Source organism: Pleuronectes platessa, chromosome 22 (assembly GCF_947347685.1).
Source record: "Pleuronectes platessa chromosome 22, fPlePla1.1, whole genome shotgun sequence".
NCBI classification, from domain to species: Eukaryota; Metazoa; Chordata; class Actinopteri; order Pleuronectiformes; family Pleuronectidae; genus Pleuronectes; species Pleuronectes platessa.
Genome location: NC_070647.1, coordinates 5309917 through 5332541, shown reverse-complemented (window position 1 = coordinate 5332541; position 22625 = coordinate 5309917). Strand labels below are relative to the sequence as shown.

The window sequence follows — 22625 nt, the reverse complement described above, 5'->3', positions numbered from 1 at the left end:
TTATTTCTTTGTGGTTATTGAAAGATCAAATTAACAGCATAGCACCCACCTCAAACATCCTCAGTGGAAAACCTAAAGAAAACAAACCAGCCACCCAGGGTACGCTCCTGAAACTGGAGCCGACGGCATCAAAGGCACAGCCATCTTCTATTCAGGGTTAGAAACCCTTTAAGATGGGACATGACTGAAGAGCAGTGCAATTGTAGCTGCTTTTCTTCTGCATTGACAAGTTTTACCATTTCTTTTCCTTGGGCTACATTGAATGGAACACCATTCTTAAGCTGGAGTGCCCCAGAAGGTCCAGCTGTAACAAACAGCAAATTTCATTTATTCCTTCTTCTTACACAGTCTATTACCACAGTATTTTTATCCAATGCCATGAATATACTTCTAAGGCTGGATGTACTGCATATATAACCATGGCCCTGGAGATGGTATGGAAGGTAATGGTGCAACTGTGTTTTTGAAGGACTTGTTTGTACCATTTTACCCGTGACCTTCAAATATAGTTTAGTAACAAGCATGTTCTCAGTGAAAGACTAAAGTGGTGGCTACCTGGAAAGAGAAAGAAACAGTTGGTAGAAATATTTTCAAACTACATGTTTTTAGTCACATGTGCATTTTGTTGCTCTGTGGATCAGTAGTTAGAACTTAATACTAAGAATATTCTTGTTCTTCTCTAGATGCAAAGGAGAAATGACGTTAACAAAGATTGTGATGTCGGCACTCCTTATCTTATCTCTTGCATTTGTGGTCTCATTTTTTGGGTCACTTCCCAAAGTTCACACTGACAGTGTGTATGTTCATGGTTTCTTTCTGGAAATTATCTTTATAAACTCTCCTCCCTTGTTCTCTTGTCTTGGCTCATGATAAAGAGTCACAGACCCATCTTTTACTTGTGGGAACTAATCTTCTTCCGTATATACACCAAACGTGTGTCTTGCTGCATCTACAAACAGTTTCCCACTGAATCCATATACATTTATTTTGAAATGTACTTATGTTCAATCAGAAAGGGAAAATGGTGGAACTTCTTCTATTCCTTCTGGTATAGCCCAATTCTTGCTAGAAAAACACAATCGCACTCAGTTTTTGTAAAAGCTGAATTTTTATTTAAACAATTGCTGCGTGGCAGTGATTTCTAAATGTTCACTTCATACTGATGAAAGCATCTTTTCTTTTGTAATGAGCAAGCTTTTGCAAGATTTTCGGGCTGAATTCATATCCTCAGGGACAAAAAGAAAAGCAGATATTGATGATGGATCAGCTGAAAGCATCAGCCCAGCCTTCCTTCTCATTAGTAGATGCCCAGTTGGTCCCAGAAGTCACATATATGGTTCCTGGTTCCCACTTGTGCATGTGAACGCACTGTCAGGTTCATGACCAGCCAGCCGCTGGTGTCGGAATAGCGCGGCCAAACGGGCAGACGCTGCTCCCGGCAGAAAGTTTTCTGTCGAGCTCTCGAGGAAGGGTCACCTGTGTGGGCGAAGGCGCCCCAATAGCACAGCATCCGATTGGACAGCAGTTTCTCTTGCGGCAGCATGGTGAAGTTGGCCACTGGGGCTGAGTCAAAGAGGAAGGGCAGCTCGGCACCGTGGCAGGCATGCTGGTAGCAAAACGTCAGACCTGACCAGACGCGATGGTCTGACGCTACATGGTCGAACACATACATCCACACCTCACTGCCCATTTTAATGCCGGCACGTGCCGACCTCCTGGATGGACACAGGAACACATAGTCGGTAACGATCTGTTGACAGAAAATAAAGAGAAAGTCAGATTGGATTTTTCTTCTTTTCAGGGGTCAGTCAGTCAGTCAGTTAGCCAAGCAGTTCAGCGCTCTCACTGACACTTGTGCTCCCCCAGAAGATGACCTCTAATTGCTCTGATGTCCCCTGACTTTTCCCATTCAGATTGACATTTTAACCTGGAGGGAAATATTTCAACAGCGCTTTGTACAGACATTTAATACATTCCATTTTACTCATTTGGTAGATGCTTTCATCCATAGTGACTTAAACCAGACTTTAACCATTTACAACACTTACAACACTGTTGACTACAGTATTGATGATTCCTATGACCTTTGCTATAACACCACCATTAAGCCCATTTCATGCTTCTGTGTCGAAGCTACGCACGTATCGTAAACACGTAGCCTACGCATGGTGCCAAGCATACATAGGTGTGTATCGGTGTGTGAGTTGTGTTGTAATTACACAGCCGAAATTACACATCGATAGAGTGTCTATGCTGGTGTTGAGTGTCTTCCGGTTTCTGGTCCGCTTATTTACAAATTCTCCGGTGTCTCTGTTTACTTCAGAACAATATCGAGTGTTACTAAAGGCCAATGTATGCTTCTGCGTTTTGACGGACACGGACAGATAGGACCGCCCTCTCCAACGTGGAACGCCCTCTGCGTGCCTCTCCGAGGCTCCTCGGAGAGCTTTTCGTGCCGTGCTCATTTTTCTAACTATACGTCGAAATGACGGACAGCCCACGGATAGCACTTGGCTGTGATTGGTCCGCTAACGCCAGCATTTCGGAATGGAAACTTCCTGTTCCATTCCCTACATCACAATAAACCAAAATCACAACTACGACTCTATGATTAATGTGACAAGTGTGTTAAGCCAGCGGCGTTGTCCGGCTGACGGTGGCTGGTTAGAGCACTTACAGCATGTGTGTACGGTCACATACGGTTATAACGAACTTTGATAACGGGGGTAGCGGGCTAGCCACCATGCTAACTGCGGTGGGAACAGCGCACAAACCCGCTGACTTTAATCCCACGGCTCATGACACTGTTTCTCAAACACCGTCAGGTTAGAAGCAAACACTTGGTAGTAGTTGTATCGGGTGTCCGTGTTGACTGTGTGTGGAAGCTGAGGGGGGGGAGCTAGCTGCCTCCGTGTAGCTTCAAGCTGTTGCAGCTGTTGAATTAGCAACGCAGTTTGGAAACAAGACCGGGGAACCGCTGCGCTAAGACACGATAACATAAGCACTTTGACCCGCTGGGTGTCACTTTATTCAGCAAAAACTGTCGCGTCATCAACATCCTTTTTCTGTTAGTTGCCATCGTTCACTGTGTGTGAGGAGCCGGGAGGACGTAAATAAACCAGCGTGGACTTCTTCTATATATCTCATGAGGTAGGCTTGTCTAAGCTCGACTTCCGTTTCGCCATCTACTGTTCTGGCGGTGAATTGTTTTCACAACAAAAAGGCTCGTAGAACTATAAATCAAAAAGGGTCCGTCCGATCCGTCCGTCCGTCATTCCGAAACGGACTCGGAGAAGCATACTGAGGCCTTAAGTGGATGATGTTTGAGACGGAGCTGATAGATCTTGAAGAGCAGTTACTTCATTTAGTTCAATTAATTCCTTCAACTCAATTAAAAAAGGGGGGTGAGTCTGATGGAAATGCGATGCTACCAAGCCGACCAATCACAGCTTTTGCGATCTGTCTGGTGTAGTTGTAATAATTTTAATGATCCTCTTCAAAATTTGCAATTGTCAGAAATGTTTTTTGGTCAGAATGTTGTACTCCCTGCTTACATGGTTACTTAGCAAATGTTACAATGTTAAAATGCTTAACTAAATTTGTGATCTTAATTAACATTATACCTGGTCAAATCTGCTTATTACCATTGTCTCCATGGGTATGTAAGCATGCTAATATTGTGTGTTATAGTGCTCAGAAAGCTCATTTTAAGCTATCTTCAAATTTTGGATATCCTGTTTACCATGTCTGAGTAGAGAAATAAACTGTGTGGCAGTCAGACAGTTTAAGGACAAACCTGGGCACTAAAGTAAAAAACAAGCTGCTTTGCAAGTCGAAAACTGGTTCAGCAATGTTGAAGCTTCTTGTTTTACTGTCTTAGCCGAAGAGAGAATAAAGAAACCTAATGAGTATGGCATCTACATGGCATGTGCTTTTCATATTATGAGATGGGCTGTGGCCAAAGCTACAAAAACAAGATCTATTGCTATCTCTTTGCTAAAAGGAAGCAAAAAGAAAAAGGAAGATAGGCTGTTACCTGGAAACCAGTTTGTCTTTTTCAGCAATACACAACCTGCACCCACACATCTGACACCTGAACACAAACAGGCTGACTGTAGGAAGCTGATGGACACACGTGTACTCACAAACACACACATACAACTAAACTTCTTATTTTTCCATATACATTTGTCTCTTTAAAATTGGCACATGAAAAAATGGATGCATCCCTAACTGTAGCCTGCCTAAACAGCGCCAATGAAAAATGACACTAAGCATTGCCCCGAAGTGTCGTTTTTAGTCTCAGACTGACAGACACAGTCCAGCACCCACTTTTATTAAGAATGTTACTGTGCCCATAGTTTGCATTATTCTTAAAATGAGGTGTGGTCAGGTTCATTGTTGAAGCATTGCTTTATGGAGGCACTAAAATACTTCTTTTGACCAACAAAAAAAACAACGTTTTGAAGTCAATATCTCAGTATATTCCGCCTCATTTCATTTTAAAGGCACATTATCGAGATGGGAGCATGCACTTACAGAGGTGGGTGCACAGTGAGTGCTGCTTATTACTCACACAGATGGTCTACTCACGGGAGACGGGAAAGCTCACAGGCAGATCTGTTTCCTCTGCAGAAAGTGCTCTCTCTTAACTACCTGACAAATCCACTATCCCATCAGCAGTGCGCAAAAGGTGCAAGTACCCCTGGCTTGTAAAGGGATTGGGAGATGGCACTCTTCCAACACACACCCATAATTAATTAAGGGGCTAAGTCCAATCCTTTTCAACCATGCACATGGTACAGAGGCCTTTTTACTCTGCTATTTAACTAGTAAAATTCAATTTGGACAGACCCGATTGGCCCTTTCATGTTTTTAAGACCCTGTGCTGAGATCCTTTAAGTAGAGCCCTAAAAGTCATGAAGCAAGCAATCACACATCCAAGTGGATACAAGCACATGTAGGAATTACGTTATTTTCATCTGGATATCATTTTCTTTCCTCTATTTCCTTTGCTCTCTGTAGAAAAGTGTGCACCACTGATGTCATGCATCATGTCACCTCCTGCACCTTGTAATGTGTCAGCGGTGAGCTTCACAGGAGGTTGATTCTATCTTCTTCAGCTCCAGCCTGAGCCGTCACCTCAACCAACCAGTAAGATACAAAGGCAAGAACCGTGGGTGATTTTCTACTTGTGCACACAGATAATTGTTCACTGGACCCCACTAACGTGCCATGAGTACCTCTACAATGAATGACACACTGGATCTCTACCCCTGCAGTGCCTTTTAGTGCCAAGGCGCATTTGTCTTCAAGAGTACATACATTACATAGGTTAAAAAGGTCAACAATAAATATGTTGGTGCAAACTCAAATAAGCTGACGCGAAAGCAAGTTGTTTACATTCTGCAGAATGACCTTTCCTCTTGTTTCTATTCCTGATTATCATTGCATCACCTTAGAAAATAAACACAGAATTTTCTCGGAATGTTAGAATACAATTATTACAGGTATTGTTGAGCATTATAGTGACTAACTTTTCTAATGACCGTGGTTCCGAGCGTAAATGTCCCATTTCCTTTCTCCATAGAGGTTTTCATAAAAGAGTTCAAAGCCTGGAATTCGCCACGAGATGAATCATGACCATAAAACACTTTTATTAACACAGTAAAACATATTGGAAACTTGAAAAAAGGCAGGGGTACAAGATTTTGTACCTAACTGTTTTAAGAGTAAAGGGACTGCGTGTCCCATAAACCATTGCAAATGGTTTCACAATCTCATAGCTTCTGGTAAGTTGATATTGGATGATTTCAATATTATTACCTCCGGAACCACACTCTTGAGCTATACTTGGAATAGTTTCTTCTGCAAAGAACAACATTGCTACTACCCTGGCAAACAGGGTGGAACCACATTTCCCATGAGCAGCGTACCCTTTGAACCCTACATATGTATGACCTCTTGTTAAACTGCAATTACCACCATATCACCAACAGGTCTAGACACAGCTTTCAGAGATTAATCTATTTGCTGCTTTCTGCGACAGAGTACCAGTCTCTTCAGGAATATATCATTTCAACTTGCCATTCAAAGAGAAGCTTAGATCATCATTCTCATTTGTCCTTGTGCTTTTATTTGAAAGAGGTATTTTGGATTCTGTTAGACATTTAATAGAGAGACGTCTCATGGAGCCGCGCTCACACTAACACTGAGCTTTTCACATCAGCTACCTCTATGACGTCTGCTTGACATTTATGCTGACCCCCCTAGTCCTCTGGAGGAGTGCCCTTTATGAAAAGATGTAGGAGGTAAGTGTGTGTGTTTGTGTCTGTATGTGTCCTTGTGTGTGTTTGTGCATGTGAGCGTGCAAGCGTGCGTGAGGATCGCAGGGCTAGAGTTGTGACTTCACCATCTACCTACTGCACCGTGAACTGTTACTGAATGCTAAATATGTCTGCGAGTGTCACCTCCTGACCCCCTGCAGCTCCCTGAGGCCGTCACCGTGCACTTTGCATGTGAAATGCTGGAAGAGAGCGGTCTCCTTCGTTGTCATCATGAGCCATGCCACCTCTGTCACGTCGATCAGAAAAGTAAGAAATCTCACTTAAACAAGTGAAACTGTAGCAATGATATTTAGACATGACATCATATCGATAAAAAATGGATGGATAGATAGACATATTGCTAATGAACAAATTGAAGAGAAATGCAAAAGTAGTGTGCCACAGTGTGTAAATGTAAACACTCTCCCCGCTCTCATAAAATCTTTCTGTCAGAATTGTTTTTCTTTTTTAACTTTTTTATAACATTTATGCTTTACATAAATAAGAATTTCCTTTATTTCGATATTTTAGTTTGAATCCATTAGAGATCCAGTGTCAGATGATTGCGTTGTCACTTTGCAGATTTCCCATTGCTGAAAGTCATTAGACCCATTGGGCTGTGACATAGGAGGTAGAGAGGTTCGTCCACTAACCTGAAGGTCGGTAGTTAAATCTCCAGCTCCTTAAGTGCGCATGCTGAAGTGTCCTCGGGCAAGATACTGAACCCTAAATGGCCCCTGACGGCTGTGCTGACAGTGTATAAATGTTGCATGACAGTAAAGGCACTGTGTATAGAAGAGTGAATGTGACTTGTACTGTACAGTGATCTGAGTGGTCGATAAGACTGCAACAGCTTTATATAAATACAGTTCTTTTACAAAAATATTGATAAGTAACTATTGAAAGTATTGTGGACTCCAACAGCAGTCCTGCAATAAATCCTGAGGGTTGTAATGCTGTCTTTCTGAAATCCTTTCAGTCATATTGGAGGCTTAATTTTTATGGTTCTTTTAAATAGTATCACATTATACTGATAATGGCCCTGGCCTCATTTAGACTAATATGTTGCCATGTGACACAGTCAGCGTTTTGTCCTCTGCCGGCCTTTTCTGTCCTTTACTTCATCTGTGACTCCTCTGCCCATCCTTCCTATCACTGTTGACGTTCATGAGAGACTAGTGGCTTCTTAGTGGGAGCAGCCAGGCTGCATCTCAAGCAGGCTAACACCGTGACTCCAGGTGGTCCACATTATTCACCCATCCAGATGATAGATGAAAATATGTGGTCTACCATAGCCAGACAAACTGGAATCATAGCTCCCTCTGTAGGCCAGGGATAAGAAGTGATATTGATGAAAGGGATGCACTGAGTTCGTGGCTCTCAAACTGTTCAGGAGAATCCACATATACAAGTTGTTCCTTAAGCTGCCTCAAATGTTGCTTTTTTCCCCCAATTAACGAAAAACAGTAGCAAAAGATAACAGATGCCTAATTACCCATCAGGCTCCCTAGATGTGGTGATGCTGGAGGGAGAGCAGCTGGGTCCTTGTCACACAACCGAAAGCAAAGAATGAGTAGTTTTCGATGCATGCGTGTGTTTGGGTGTGTCGGGTTGAATGTGTCTGAGTTTTTCATTTTTCACTGAGTTTTTTCCTTTTTACCCAAAAATTGCCAAAGAAAATGACTCAATATTTTTAAACACAGATAGTGTGTTAATTCTAATTCTCAGTGTAATCTGACTAAAAGTACCTGAATATAGTATCTGAGAACAATACTTCTACTTTACAAGAGGAAAAACCACACTTTGGCATTTCAGCTACTAAACAATTTAAAATTCCATCTTTCCTAAGAATATGGAAAGCGTCAGAAATAACCCAAATCCAGAATGACAGTCATGTTGACAGATGTTAGCCAGAACTTGGACTTGAACATGATGTGATGACTTTAACGGTAACTTTTGCCGTTAACTTTAGTGCTTAGCAAATTTGACCTGATGATTTTGCGGAATCTCAGTTTATCCTGAGATGTGTGTGCTGAATTTCAACTCAATCCATCTGAGAGTTGTTGAGAGATTTCACTCAAACCACAAATGTAGACCTGATGGTGGCTCATGAGAAAAAGTCAGAGGATCATTCATTGCATCACAAGTGGGATCTAAGAAGGTGTTAATTCTACATGATGATGATGTTATAAACATTATCTCTATAGAAATGTTGACATTTTCCCCTCTGCAATGACTGATGTATTTTCTTGATTGCACCTGCAGTTGATGTTCTGCTGTTTCAGATCAATGTGAACTGAGCCCATCCTCTTACCTGAGCCAGCATGTCCCTGCGGTCGGCTACGCTGAACAGAGGCAGGTACTTGTGCAGGACCCTCAGAGTGTGTTGTTTAAAGATGGCAGTAATGTACACAGTGGCCTCCACTGCTGAGACTGGCTTATTGAAGACACCATACACAAAGATCACCCCCTCCTCTGAGGTCGTACCTGCAGGGAAGAAAACAGTCTCAGTGCAAAAAGCAGGAATACCCATGAAGACTTCCTGTCCCCCATTTGCACAGCCCTGATTGTCCTGACGTTTGAAAATCTGTCTTTACAGCAGCTTTCATCTTGATGTAATAGGCTGCTTAGTTTCCAAGACATCACATGTTACTGATCTCGCTCTTTCAGCTTTGGATCTTGGGAATTTCCACTTCAAATTGGGTTTTAATGAGAACCAGAGGGAATTTGGCTTCACTGGCCGGAGGTGATTTTCCGGCCAAAGTGATGCCAGAATGAACTGATGTTCACAGATATTTGTGTTGAATCAGACATGAGGATGAGATTAAGTCATTTTAGGACAGAGAGGGGCAACTATTACTACTCTTCTAGATGCAGATCACACAGCCAGGAATTGCAACTGTGTAAATTCAGAGTCCTGCTGTATATTGAAATTCCCTCAGTCTGAATCTGAACAAAAGTTAATTAGATTTAACAAGATTTCCATCTAAGCAGTGTGTTCCGATCTTTTGTGAGGTAAGAATAGAAATAACACAAGTGCTTCACTGTAAGTATGACTTCAGCTTTCACCCATTTCTCCAAAATTATTATGTATATGTACTTACTGTTCAGCAGAATCTGAAACAAGCATTAGGGCCACTTGAGGGAAATAAAAATATGTCGAGTAAAAGTTGTAATATTCTGAGTATTACAATTTAAAATATACCGGAATAAAGTCATAATATTAGGCTATGCATAATTTTAGAGTGGGGATATCAGGAGATCAGCCTGTACTTTATTAAAGGTCTCACAAATGAAGAATTCATCAGCACCTTAGTTTCATAAGTATCAGGATTTTGAATAGATTGTGAAAGAAACTTTCTTTTCCTTTTGTTGAGATTTCAAGATTTTGGATCCAGGAAGTAAGGCATATAAAATCTGAATCTGCTTGGTATATATCTGTCGGTAATGGCTTCAAAAATACAATGTTTTACTGTGCGGTCTGGTTCTTACCCAGCAGCAGAGGCTTCTCTTTCTGCCAGTGGCCCTTTTGGAACGCTGTGATGGTCTGTTCCTTTATCAATTCCCCATCGATGTGCGGACCCCACGTCTCGAAAACCTCCAGGAACCTGAACGGGTTCACGATCTTAGAAGCTGAGATCAAAAATCCAACAAATCAGTTAATCATATGGTCTGATTTTAGAGCAGTGATATTGAACATGTGTAACAGAGATCCAACGGAAAGAACGGTGGAGTTAAACTTGAATCCTGTAAAATAGAACTTTATTTTTTGCTTTTCTTGAGTCAGTTGAGCTGAAACGCTTCTTTTCCTTCCAGTGTTTTTGGCCTGAAAGTGAGTTCACATAAGCAGAAAACCGCGGCTGACGAGGCAATAACAGAGTCAGTGATACTGACCAATAACCCTGTCAACCCTGCTGATATATTACAGTCATTTTGTGCCGTGAAGCAGTAAAATTGTTTCTAATTGCTCCTTTCAAGGTCTCGATGCACCTTTGTTTTCACAATCTCCCTTTTTCCAATATGCCACGGCTCAGGATTAAATAATGTCTTTTATCATCTTTCACAGATAAACATGCTACACCCCTGTCTTCTTATGTAACTGTGTGGGCAGCCCTGTAGAGTTGCTCTAAATTCCGGGGGGCGTGGGCTGGTGTGTGCGACGTCCTACTTGTTTTCATCTGGGCGGCGAGGACGGTCTGTGGACTGAGAGAGAGCAGGCAGACGAAGTCGCTCATAGAGCAGTTGGTCTGTTTAGAAAAGTCCCTTCCCAGCTTCAGGGCATCATGTCTTAGAGAGGGGCACAGAAAAACAACAAAGGGTTTGAATCATTAAGAGCACACGCCTGACAACACACATCCTCAACCACTCGTGCACTGGGTAAGTGTCTGCTGGTGAACTCAGGTATAATAGCTGATCTCAGGGGTTAATTTGTGCCGGATCCTGCCGGAACAGGATCCGGCACCTCTTGGTTTTGGCCTGCCCGTGTTCCGGGACTTATTTGGGCTGATCCGGTACCAAATGTATTAATACAGAGCTGCCAACTCTCAGGCTTTCGGCGTGTGACACACATCCAATTTCTCACGCCAAAAAAAAAAGTGATTTCTGCCAATACGTCGATCGCGAAGGCAGTGTGGGCCGGCGCCGCCACCCCCCCCCCCCCCCCCCCCCTCTGACAAGAGGTCCGCCGCGGATGAGGTTCGCTACATCGTCCAGGGCGGGGGTGGCGGCGGCGGCTAAAGACACACCGCCGCTGACGTTTTGTAATAAATCTCTCGTTTGATTTTTGTGTTCGCAACTTGTGTTTCTGCTTGCGCGGCTATATTTTGGTCACCCCCGACAAAATCTCACTCCAAGGTTTTTTGAAAAGTTGGCAGCTCTGTTAATATAAAAAAAATGTTAAAAAAATGTATCAAATAAAACAACAATATTCATATAGTAATTTACAGAACAAATCCCATGAATTTCATGTTGTTTATTAAGATGAAACGACGTCATTTGAAAGACTCGGAGATCTGTTGTTGATGCACCCCGCTTCGCAGACAAAAACTTTAGAAATTTGCCGCATCTGGGGAGCAAGCAGCAGAGAGGAACAAAGAGTTACCTGTTCAATGCAAACATGTCAAAAAGACAGTTGAATTTACTGTCCTTTTTCAAAAAGAAGGAAGAGTTGCATGACGCTTCGAAACGAGTCAGAAAAGCCTCGACAAGCGGCGACAAGGGCAGTTGCAGCGGTCATGTTGACGAGCAAAACCGGCTGCAGCAGGAAACTAGCTCGGCAACCGCTAGCCAGCTTCACCGACAGCTAGCCAAGCCAGGGCAGGAGGCCGGTACCGCGGCGGCAGCAGGTCAGGTTGCCCGCCAGCCGGAGCGGGAGCTAGCTAAAGCGCCAGCAGTCACAGACACACGCAGTAAAACCCGAAACAGGGAGGAGGAGGAGAATCCGGACATGGTCGTGATGTGGGGTGTTTTGGACAACTAAATATGGTGAGCATACTGTCTATTAATAGGCCGCCGTGCTAATCTTTAAATAATAATAATGGAAGATTTGTGTGATTTATTGTAAGCTTTGAACTTTTATTTGTTATGTTTTACAAGTTAGATCTATGTTGAGAAATTAATTGCTAACTGTAAGTCCCACCTGTGTTGATGTGGGCATTTGCCTGTGCTGTGCAGTATAGCCTAAAATAATTGTAAATTATTGTCATAAAATTTATACCATGGATATTATTTGAGGCTTGTAAGTCCCACAGCATTGTCAGTGGGCATTTGCATGTTTTTTTCAGCACCGTTTTCTGTATGCGTTCCGGGTCCTGTGCCCGTCTCGTCATCCCTTGCGTTCCAGCACCTTGTGATTTACAAATTAAGCACTGGCTGATCTCCTACACACGTAAACAGTTGAATCATTGTTAAATTCAGAGATCAACTGCACATCTGTTTGCAAAGAAGGTCAGCAACACTTTTCAATTCATGTTGCGTTCAACACCGGTAGCCGAGGCTGATGCTGATTGTATTTTTCTTCAGAAGGGGGTCATGTGACAAATCAGTAAAGGCTACATTATGACCAACAAGTGCTTGTGACTATGTCTACGTTTTTGTTCATCCAGGCGAAGCAGCAGCCCTGGAGTTTTTAAACGAAAACAGGGTGAGCTGTGTTTCAAAACTTCTCTGTTTTAGCTGCTCTAGTAGTGTGGACACCAGGTGTTTCCAAAGCAGAGCTGATGTGTTTTCAAAGGATTGGTGTGGATGTAGCCTATGGTCTGATTTGTAGTTAAAAAAAAGTAAATAATTAATTTGTATATTATTCTTCTATTCTGAGGCAGTGATGGATCAGTAACACACGAGTGGCCGGTGTCGACCCTCAGCTCAAAGGACCTCACCTGGTCTTCAGAGGGATGGAGAAGGGCAGACTCTGCAGCACAGCTTGTTCAAACAGAGGCTTGCTGCTCGGGGTCATCAGGTGGAGACTCACGGACTGGGCGCCTGCACTCTCTCCAAATATCGTCACCTGACAAACACCACAACACAGAAGCCGTTAACCCAACGATGGACAACTTTACACTTCAGCAACGAGAGGAGCAAACATTCCTACCCAGGAATACCCTACCGAGTGAACATCAGTGGACTGCACCCAACTGGAAAGTATTGATCCAACTTCTTTGTCATAGTTTATAATAACAGAATGAAATTAGATGGGGAATGATAATGAGTATTGTTGTCTTTGGGCCTGTTACTTGCATTAATAGGTTATCATAGGCTGTTCTATGATTTATCGATAATAGTAGTTGTCGAATTAACTAATTAACTATTTGTGTTTAGTTTTTTTCTTGAAAATGTAAGTGGGGTTGTTTTTCCATTTTTTAAACCTTTTCACTAAGAACAGAAGTAGAAAATGAAATATAATGCCTCGGAAAGTCTAGCAACAAATTATTATTAATAGCTAATGTGACCCTAGTATGTGACCTTCTGTGTGTATGTGTGTTTGTGTTTGTGTGCGTGTGTTTGTGTGTGTGTCTGCCCGCTTGCCTTGCTGGGATCACCACCAAACACTGCAATGTTCCGCTGGACCCAGAGGAAAGCTGCCTGCTGGTCCAAAATCCCATAATTCCCTGCGGCTGAGGTGTGAGGGTCTTTGCCCGACACGAGGAATCCAAAGGCCCCTTCAATAATGCATCAGTTCACATGATCAGCAGCGTATAATTAACTGTAGCAAGTCACTGATTTCCTCCCAGTTCCAAATTACCGTTCTCTTTATTAGGCTGGCCCATTTAAAATAATGGCAGGCACGAATTATCCTGTCACACACAAACACACACACACACACAGACACACACACACTCTCTCTCTCTCGACTACATGAATAAACAGGTTACTATACTGGAATAAATGTTCTTACCCAGCCGGTACTCCATGCCTACAACTATAGTGTTGGTAAAGTTACTGATGAAGCGACCGTCATACAGCGGCTTGGAGGCGGAGCCAGCGATGAAGTCGCCGCCGTGGATCCACACCATGACGGGCAGTGGGCTCTGCAGTGGGGAGGGGAAGTTCACATCCAGAGGCACGAAGATGTTGAGGTAGAGACAGTCCTCGCTGACCTTTGAGACGAGAGATTACACAGGTTATTCAGTCACATTGGAATTGATATTCATATTTGACTCCACAGTTCGAGCTGTAACTTGTTATCCTGACAGGCCACAATTATCATTTGGTTATTATGTGAATGGTCGAGCTTTATTTATGTTTTTTGCAACAAGAAATATTTGACTTAGAGAAACATGATTTTGCAGGTACTTAAACCAAATTGAACATATTTATGCTGTCACACATTTCCGATATATCTGGCTTTAAATTACAACTATATGAGGCTGCTTATTTGTATACACTGCTGCTCATAATTATATTTGAATGATATGTGAGTGAAATTCTATTGTCCTATTGGTCACCTGTGGTGCTGTAGCATTTAATTGTTATATATATATATATATGTGTGTAATCTCATAAAAATGGGCCGCAGTTACCAGTCAAGTCACTGCAGCCTGAGTGTAGTTACATTTCACAGTGAAAGCCAAGTCACGGTAGATTACGATGACAGTATTTAAGTCTCAACATATTCAAATTTTTGTCTACAAACACAAAATAATTTCTACACAGCAATGTTTTTCCTTCAAGTCAGGAAACAACATTTTTAAAAATCAGCATTTTAGAGAAGTATTTTGGTCCCAAGGCCTTGATGTTTTTTGTCTACGGCCCTGCAGAGAAAAGAGTTTGCATGTGACACAATGTTGGAGCGAATCAGAGCAACATTTTTACTTTCATTAAAGCTGTTGTCATAAGTCCACACCCTCAGAGGTATTGGTATTGGTATAACTCCTTCCACTATTAACTACATTAATGTCTCCTAAGTATCTTCGACTGTGAGACACATGATATAACCAAAATTCATCTATTGTCCTTTTGTCAGCGCAGCTGCCATTTTTAATGCAGCTGAAACCTATTTTACTGTTGCTCTCACTACAATACCAACAATGCAAACAAGTAATGTCTTCCTGAATTTAAACATCATGATGCACATAAGTGAGAAGTTGTGTTGTTCCTTACTTTATGAGGACACTCCGCAGTGATAGGTCCGCTGCAGGCCTGCATGCATGCAGCCCTCGGAAAGGAGGCATCATATACCCCCGGCCAAGGAGTCACAGGTCTGGGGGGCTTCCAGCGGTAAGCCCCAACAGGGGGGTCTGAATATGGTACCCCATAGAATATATGGGCCTTATCCACTGTAACCCCCTTAATCTGCCCATCTTTAGTTAACACTACAGGTCCAGGAGCCCCATCTGTGTCCTGACCGCCTGGCTCGTCCTTGGTCCGCTCCGGGATTGAGAGGACCTGGAGGCGTCCCGGCTCCTTGGGGGAGTTTATCTCAAAGTGTCGGTTGATAATGAACGGCTCGTCTCTCACCAGCGGCCCAGGGTAGATCGTTCTCAGGAAGCTCGCAAGGTCGATGTCATCATTTCTCGTCTCCTCTCCAGAGACCAGCATTAAACTTAGTGGGCACAGAAGAAGAAAACAGGGCCAGCTCTCCATGTTGCCTTAGAATCCGCTCATGCTTCCCCAGACGCTGCTGCTCAGATCAGGATTTGAATTGAATTATGTTCCCGGCTGAGCCCACACAACACCCTGCAGCCTGGGAGTCTCCACACACAGTTCTGCACAACTTGTGACTCCAATTTAGCCGATTGCTTGTTAAGATTTATCAGACAGAAGCTGCTCTGTCTGGAGGATCGTCCAGTCGACCCAGAGCAGCTGGACACAGACTCTGTGGTGTGGGACAACTAATGGACAACAAGTCGTCTTTCCTTTGCTTAATGTCATTACAAAGTCACAAACAGAGGGCAAATAGAGAAAAGCCAAAGAGCAGGCCTCAATGAAATATAAGAGTGGAGTCCTGAATTGATTCTGAGGTGTTAGATGTTTACAAATACAAAATAGAACAAGGGAAAATATGTTGTATTAGTTTTTTCTAGGTTAGTCTTCTGTCTTGGAAAAAAAATGAATGTTTGACCTCTTGATGATGTAGGAAACATTCCCATGAATTAACCTGAAAGTGATAACACTCACAATTCAAGTCCAAACCAGAAGCACTGATTTACCTTAAAAGTATTTCTGCCTCTGCTAAAAGTCCCAAACTCAATTCTCTAGTGAACAATCTGGACCGGAAAGTGTAAGAAATGTGTTCACACATTTAGAAATATACTTTTAACAGGCATCAGGTGTTGACTTAAATATATATATTTTTTTCTTTTTTCTTCTCTATCCCTCCTTCATTGTCCCACTTTGTTGTATGAATGTTCCAAGTTTGACAATGTTGGATGTGAGGACCTCACTTCCGTTGCAACATTAGTGACCACGCTAACACCGTGGCGGTTTGTCCTCGTCCGTCTAACATTTCCAACTTTTGACCAATCAAGGTAATAATTAAAAGAAATTTCTTGTTAAAGATGTAGTTCCGGTTAACGCAAATTCGTGTGTTTTTTACGATTTGTCTTCTCTCACAGTCAGGATGGCCGGGCCAATCACGGTTCTAATTTCGTAATTTCCTGTTCGTTTTGTTCTATTTTTTGTTCTATTTTTGTACATTATGGAGTCAGGATGGCCGAGCGGTCTAAGGCGCTGCGTTCAGGTCGCAGTCTCCTCTGGAGGCGTGGGTTCGAATCCCACTTCTGACATTACTTTTTTATTTTCATGTATTTACTGCGACTGTTTCTTTGCAAACGTCTGTTGTGTTGTTACATTAAAACTCATTAACCAGGTTTTTAGCATTTTACATGAGCTTATACTGGCAACATCCACTGGAGGGCAGCAAAGACCAGGGAATATATAAAAGTCAACTTTCTGTGAAGGCTCTCTCTATCTCTCTTTCTGTCTGTCTGTCTGTCTTACCATCTATCTATCCAAACTCCATTCTCTATTCTATTTAGCACCAATATAAACTTTTTTCTACACTATAAGACTATAGGACACTACTTTAGAAGACACATGCTAAACCCGTCCGACATTACATTTGCCATAAGAATAGTAAAAAATTTACTTTTAAAGTTTCAGTGTGTAGAATTTAGTGAAATCTAGTGTTAAAGTTTCATGTTGCAGCGGAAAACCACTCTCCTGTTCCAAAGATGAAAGAGAATCTGTGGCAGCCTTCAGTTGTCATAAAAAACTCAAGAAGGTGTTTAGATTGTCTAGTTTCAGCTACAGTAAAAAACATGGAAGCCTCAAAGGATCCACTCCTGATGTAACTATAACATATTTAAATACAAAGGGCCCATTCTAGGGTAAACAATGTGTATAATTTGGACGAAACACACTAGTGAAAATATAACTAGGGTTATTTTATATTCAATATCTGCCAATAGATATCTGTCATTTAAATATTGCACACTGAACCTTTAAGGCTTAATCTTCTGTTGAAGAAAAGCTGCATTTGATTAACTATTTTTTAACCCCTGGAAAAGGCCTGTTTTCCACACGAGTTATGATTTAGTTTAGTGAACACAGTGGGAGTTAAACTCTGTCCTACATCTTTTACCTTTGTGGAATTGAATGTAGCCTTGTTCAGTCTTTATTGTTTCAGGAGAGCTCACTGAAGCTCAGTAGCTGTTCCAGCAGACTGGTCAGACACTGCAGGATAAATACCCAGATACAAAGGTCAGTGCGCAGCTCAATGAGGAGTATGACAGGGAGGAAAATGTGGAGGAAGATGGTGGCTTCTATAACATCACAGTGCTGATCCCACCTGGTCCAGCATCCGACTCCTGGTCCCTCTACAGTAACATCTGGCCTCGGGTCACTGGCTCTGAGAACAGCCGGTCTGGATTCACACCCCATCTTCTGGTCCCAGCACATCCACACCAGCTCCTGACACTCTTTCCTCTAGACGGCCGTTTTTGTGAAGCAGAAAATAACAACAATAATAACAATAGGGATGATTATAATGATGATGAAGACAACAATGAAGTCCCGTGTTATTTACACATTCATTAACTTGACACTTGACTAAAAGACTCCCCTATGAAAGAGAGATACACAGAAGGTATGTGCTGTACTATTTTTTCTCTTTTTTCTTCTCTATCCCTCCTTCCTCCTTGACCCACTTTGATGTATGAATGTTCACTCTTTTGCCCAAAGGCGTTTTTTTTCTCCTGTTAAAGGTTTAATAAGAATGTTGGACGTGAGAACCAATCACAATCGTTGCTCCAACATTAGTGACCAATCACCTTGGCGGTTTCTACTCATCCGTCAAATATTCCAACATTTGACCAATCACGGTTCTAATTGTAAGAACTCTTTTCGTAATTTCCTGTTCGTTCTGTTCTATTTTTTGTTCTATTTTATGTTCTATTTTATTCTTCTCAGAGTCAGGATGGCCGAGCGGTCTAAGGCGCTGCGTTCAGGTCGCAGTCTCCTCTGGAGGCGTGGGTTCGAATCCCACTTCTGACATCGCTTTTTCATCGATCATCATGTTATTCAGTGGAATGTTGATATAGGGAAAGAATAGTCAAGCTCCTATGGAGGGTTTTGGTTTCAGCTGGCTTTAAGCTCTTCTGACACGTGCATTGCAGAGATACTTCGGTCTTAACCCACTCAATTATATGTTCTTACTGCTTCATGGAGCCTAAAAGTATCTATGCAGTGGAGAAGCAGATAATAGGATAGCTGCAGTTCCCTTCAAGAGTATACCTGTACAACTTGAAATAATCACCCCTCTTGCCATAGCACCACGGCAGAGTTTGACAGCTACAGGAAGACAACAGCCAGCATGGACATATGTAACAGACATTGTGATATGTCGTTGTCATGAGACAGGCAAGAAAAACTCTGCTCTCAGATGTGGGATTCGAACCCACGCCTCGGGAGTAGACTGCGACCTTTTAGCAGCCGACGGATCGTCCGTGGAAATGTTGACGAATTTCGAAGAGAAGACCAATCACGTTCGCACCTCCAATATTCACCCAATAGCAGCGGTGGATTCTTCCCCTCTTGCCAACATTTCCAACATTTGACCATTCACAACACAGAAAAGTTGGAGCAGCGAAGGTGATTATAGGGGGCGTGTATCAAACAGCGTATACATGCGGCTGGCCGCCGGCGGAGTGGGCAGCAAGGCAGCGGCCAATCACAGCGGCTGGCAGTGAAATCAAGACGGATTTTTTCGGTCAAGATTGTCTGTATTGTAGTCTGATCGGACCAAGTCCAACAGTCGGTGGAAGCTTACTCTATAATTACAGGTGGAGTAGTTATAAGAGAATATCCTGTCCAGTTTGCGTAATATGTTTCTTTCCCAGATTCTTGAAAATGCCCATTAGTACCAACTTCCTCCAAACTTCATGGGGAGGATGCAGTGTGGGTCAGACAAGAATCAACTAAGATTTTGGTGCCGATCCGCGGACGAATCAAGGCATTTTTTTGTTCCACATTCTTTAACATTGTGCATTTTCAACATTTTCTTTGATTTATCAGAGAATAAAATCATGGATCTTGGCGAAAAAAACCTGACATGTTTAATGGACTGCCATTTATGAGAACGTGTAATTTGGTGCAGATCCAAATAATACATAGATTGGTGAAAGATTAATAGGACCTGGACCTGTGGGCAGGGGCGGCTCCTGGTACAGGCGACATAGGCGTTTGCCTATAGGGCGCAAAATGCCGAGAGGGCGGCAGAAGAGACTGATTTATCATGACGTGACACATGCAATGTAAAACAATACAGCAATGTCACACCATCATCCTCTAACCCCGGGACGCCCAGGAGGTAGAAGTGCCGCGAAAAGCGGTCTGCCTCCTTTCCTCGCCCTTGTTAAATACTGTTCGCACAGGCAGCGTAGTGCCGCGAAGAAAGGGGAAGCGCCGCGGCCACACACACACAAGCACATAATCTCCTGTGGGGGGGCTGGCGGCTACAGGCTTGCGTAGGTCAGTCACCTGTGAAGACCAGCATCATTTACAGTCGATCAACAGGAAATCTGCAAATATCTTTTATAATCTAATAATTTTGTCGGTCCCGTCTTGAGCAAAATACCAAATATCTGCAGGTTTCAGCATATTTTGTGTTTGGATTTGATGCTTTTCTTTGTCGTGTATGAAAATAAACTGTTGTTCAGACAAAACAAGACATTTTAAGATGTTATCTTGACCTCTGGGTCTTTTTATTCACAATTTCACTGTAAATGTATTATTACTTTCTTGCATTTCATAGACAAGATGATTCAGGAAATGGACAGTTTCATTAGCTGCATCCATGGTGACCTGTCTCTGGATTCAGATCATCTGATGGATCCAAACGTACTTGTTATTATAATTAATTATATTATATATGTTCTATTTAATTGTTGTTATATGTGTTACTTTTTCATGCACCAACAGAAACTGTTAGGTATGTGTAACTTTTTTAAGTCTGTGTAACAAAAAAAATGTTATGCTGATAAAGTTTGAATACAAAAGTATTCCTTTATATCAGGGGTTTTCAAATTGGGTGAATGTGAGCCTCCCCTTAGAGTAGGTAAGGACAGCCGAGCCTCCCCTCAAAAAAAATGAATCCCGTCCGCCTGACCTAACCCACACACGCCTCTTCAGTAAATGCCATCTTTTGTGTGTTCCAGGCAATGATGATTTTCAATAACTAATCAAATGTAATGTTGAAGACATTTTATTTCCACAACTTTTTTAAAAGTGCATTCATAAACGATTCTTTGCAACAGCAAATCATTTCCAACTTCATGCAGGCCTAATTGAGGCTACTTTTAAAATTAGGCCTATCCACAAGTCAACAAAACATGCTTAACATGTGTAATCGGCGCCAAAGCTACAACCAACGACATCCGACGGCTGAAATCGGTGCTGTGTGACCGGGCTTTAAGCGCACATTTGAAGGAGATGCACATCGTCTCGAAAAGAATCTGCACAATGGACAACTCTCTGATCAATGAACGACAACGGCATATTATCAGATCGAACAGATTCACATATTTTCATGAAATTTGTTAACGATTTCAGCCACGTACAACCTCAAATTTAAACAACAAACAAAATGCGTCAAATTCACATCATTTGCGCTACGAGCGGCATCAACCCTATGGCCCACCCAATTCATGGATTCAAGACAACACAACATTGACTTTCAATTGAATCGTCCATATCAGTGGGAACAATGAGGCCTCGCTTTTGATGCACAGAGGTGTTCGATGCGGGGCTGCAGTGCAGAGAGAAATATACACAAGTCGTCCTCCACCTGCAGCCTTGATCTGTATTTGTTTTTAATCACGGTCAGTGTGGAAAACCCACACACACACAAGTACGTGGAGGTAAAGGGGATTAAGACTTCCATAGCCCTATTGGAGATCTGGGGGAACTCGCTCTCCACAGACAACCAGAAACGCATTCAAGATCATTTTTCCTACGTTTTTTGCTGGGTCCTGTCTCCTCCCTTAATGCTGACTCCTGTTGACTTGGGACAGGGAAACGATGCATTTTAAAACTAATACACGCACGCACAATTATCGATATCACTAGAGCTGCATACAGATGTGTATTTTGTTTTTGCGAGTGTCTCGTGTCGCGCCTCCCCTTTGGCTCTTTGGCGCCCCCCAGGGGAGGCGCGCCTCACCTATTGAAAACCACTGCTTTATATGAAATGAAGTGACTATATATGATACAATCTGTCTGACTAAAGTGAAGCCGAGTGGAGTTGAGGAACAGATCAAAGCCAAATAACTCCTATATAAGGAGCCACGTCTTCGAGTGGAAACACAGTCAGGACAAGCGCGAGTTAACAAGAGACACACGAGATACATCTCACCTGTGACTTCTATTCACCGCTACTTACGACACCGACAGAAGACAGCAGCTACGCAAGAAATCGCTCTTCAAACCCTTTGTATAACGTGGTCCCACTGCAGCACCTGTTAATCAACATGCAGAGGATCATCATCTCAACGGACATGACCCAGGAACAAAAGTGCACCAGCAGCAGCACTCTGCAGGACCCCAGCCAAACCCTCCTGGTTTTGAAGAGGGAGAAGCGGACGCTGAAAGCCCTGGAGGAGCTGAGTGATATAAACTTCACCCTGTATGAGCTGATGTTTGAAAACTTCACCCCGAAGGAGCTGATGGATGAAAACCCCCGTCAGAGGGAGCTGGTGGATGAATACTCCACCCTGAAGGAGCCAGAGTATCGAGTCATCTTCCTCCTGAGGGAGCTGATTACTCAATTCACTGCCCTGAAGGAGCTGGTGGATGAAAACCCCCATATTGATAACTCCATCCTGAGGGTGCTGAAAGCTGAAATCACTCGGCTGAAGGAGAAGGTGGATGAAATTCCCCATCTGAGGATGCAAGTGGATGAACACTTCGCCCTTATGGAGCTGGATGGTGAATACTCCGCCCTGAAGGAGCAGACTGCCACTAACAACCTCACCTTAGAAACAGAGGGAAAGATGGTGGAGCAGATGGAGTCTCCTGACATCCAACATTTGACCAATCACGGTTCTAATTTCGTAATTTCCTGTTCGTTTTGTTCTATTTTTTGTTCTATTTTTTTACATTACAGAGTCAGGATGGCCGAGCGGTCTAAGGCGCTGCGTTCAGGTCGCAGTCTCCTCTGGAGGCGTGGGTTCGAATCCCACTTCTGACATAACTTTTTTATTTTCATATATTTACTGTGTGAGCGTCTGTCTCTTTGAAAACGTCTGTTGTGTAGTTGTATTAAAGCTCATTAAGAGATATTCTTACCAGGTTTCTAGCATTTTA

At 42.7% G+C, this 22625-nt stretch overlaps 1 protein-coding gene, 1 long non-coding RNA gene and 3 other non-coding genes across 6 annotated transcripts in view; 4 read left to right on the top strand and 1 right to left on the bottom strand.

Moving 5' to 3' along the window:
• LOC128428933 (uncharacterized) overlaps window positions 1-6578 on the top strand; it is a 78508-nt gene extending 71930 nt beyond the window's left edge. Inside the window, exons 3-4 of one of the 2 annotated variants that reach the window (XR_008333853.1) lie at window positions 5026-5154; window positions 6230-6578. This is a non-coding gene — a long non-coding RNA (uncharacterized LOC128428933). Of the gene's footprint in view, window positions 1-5025; window positions 5162-6229 lie in introns of those variants that run through there. The other variant, XR_008333852.1, reaches the window with a different exon arrangement.
• On the bottom strand, window positions 1298-15457 carry LOC128428932 (crystal protein). The gene is made up of 8 exons (XM_053415201.1): window positions 14925-15457; window positions 13720-13921; window positions 13350-13483; window positions 12704-12831; window positions 10495-10613; window positions 9819-9959; window positions 8641-8813; window positions 1298-1750 (listed from the first exon to the last, which is right to left on the bottom strand). The coding sequence occupies exons 1-8, from the start codon at window positions 15405-15407 to the stop codon at window positions 1298-1300; spliced, it is 1833 nt and encodes a 610-aa protein (XP_053271176.1). The 5' UTR covers window positions 15408-15457.
• Window positions 15458-16466: 1009 nt separating this feature from the next.
• trnal-cag (transfer RNA leucine (anticodon CAG)) lies at window positions 16467-16549 on the top strand. Its single transcript has one exon. It is a non-coding gene; the product is annotated as a tRNA-Leu (tRNA).
• A 1685-nt stretch (window positions 16550-18234) lies between these two features.
• Window positions 18235-18317, top strand: trnal-cag (transfer RNA leucine (anticodon CAG)). Its single transcript has one exon. It is a non-coding gene; the product is annotated as a tRNA-Leu (tRNA).
• A 4109-nt stretch (window positions 18318-22426) lies between these two features.
• On the top strand, window positions 22427-22509 carry trnal-cag (transfer RNA leucine (anticodon CAG)). The gene has a single exon. It is a non-coding gene; the product is annotated as a tRNA-Leu (tRNA).
• The last annotated feature ends 116 nt before the right edge of the window (window positions 22510-22625 follow it).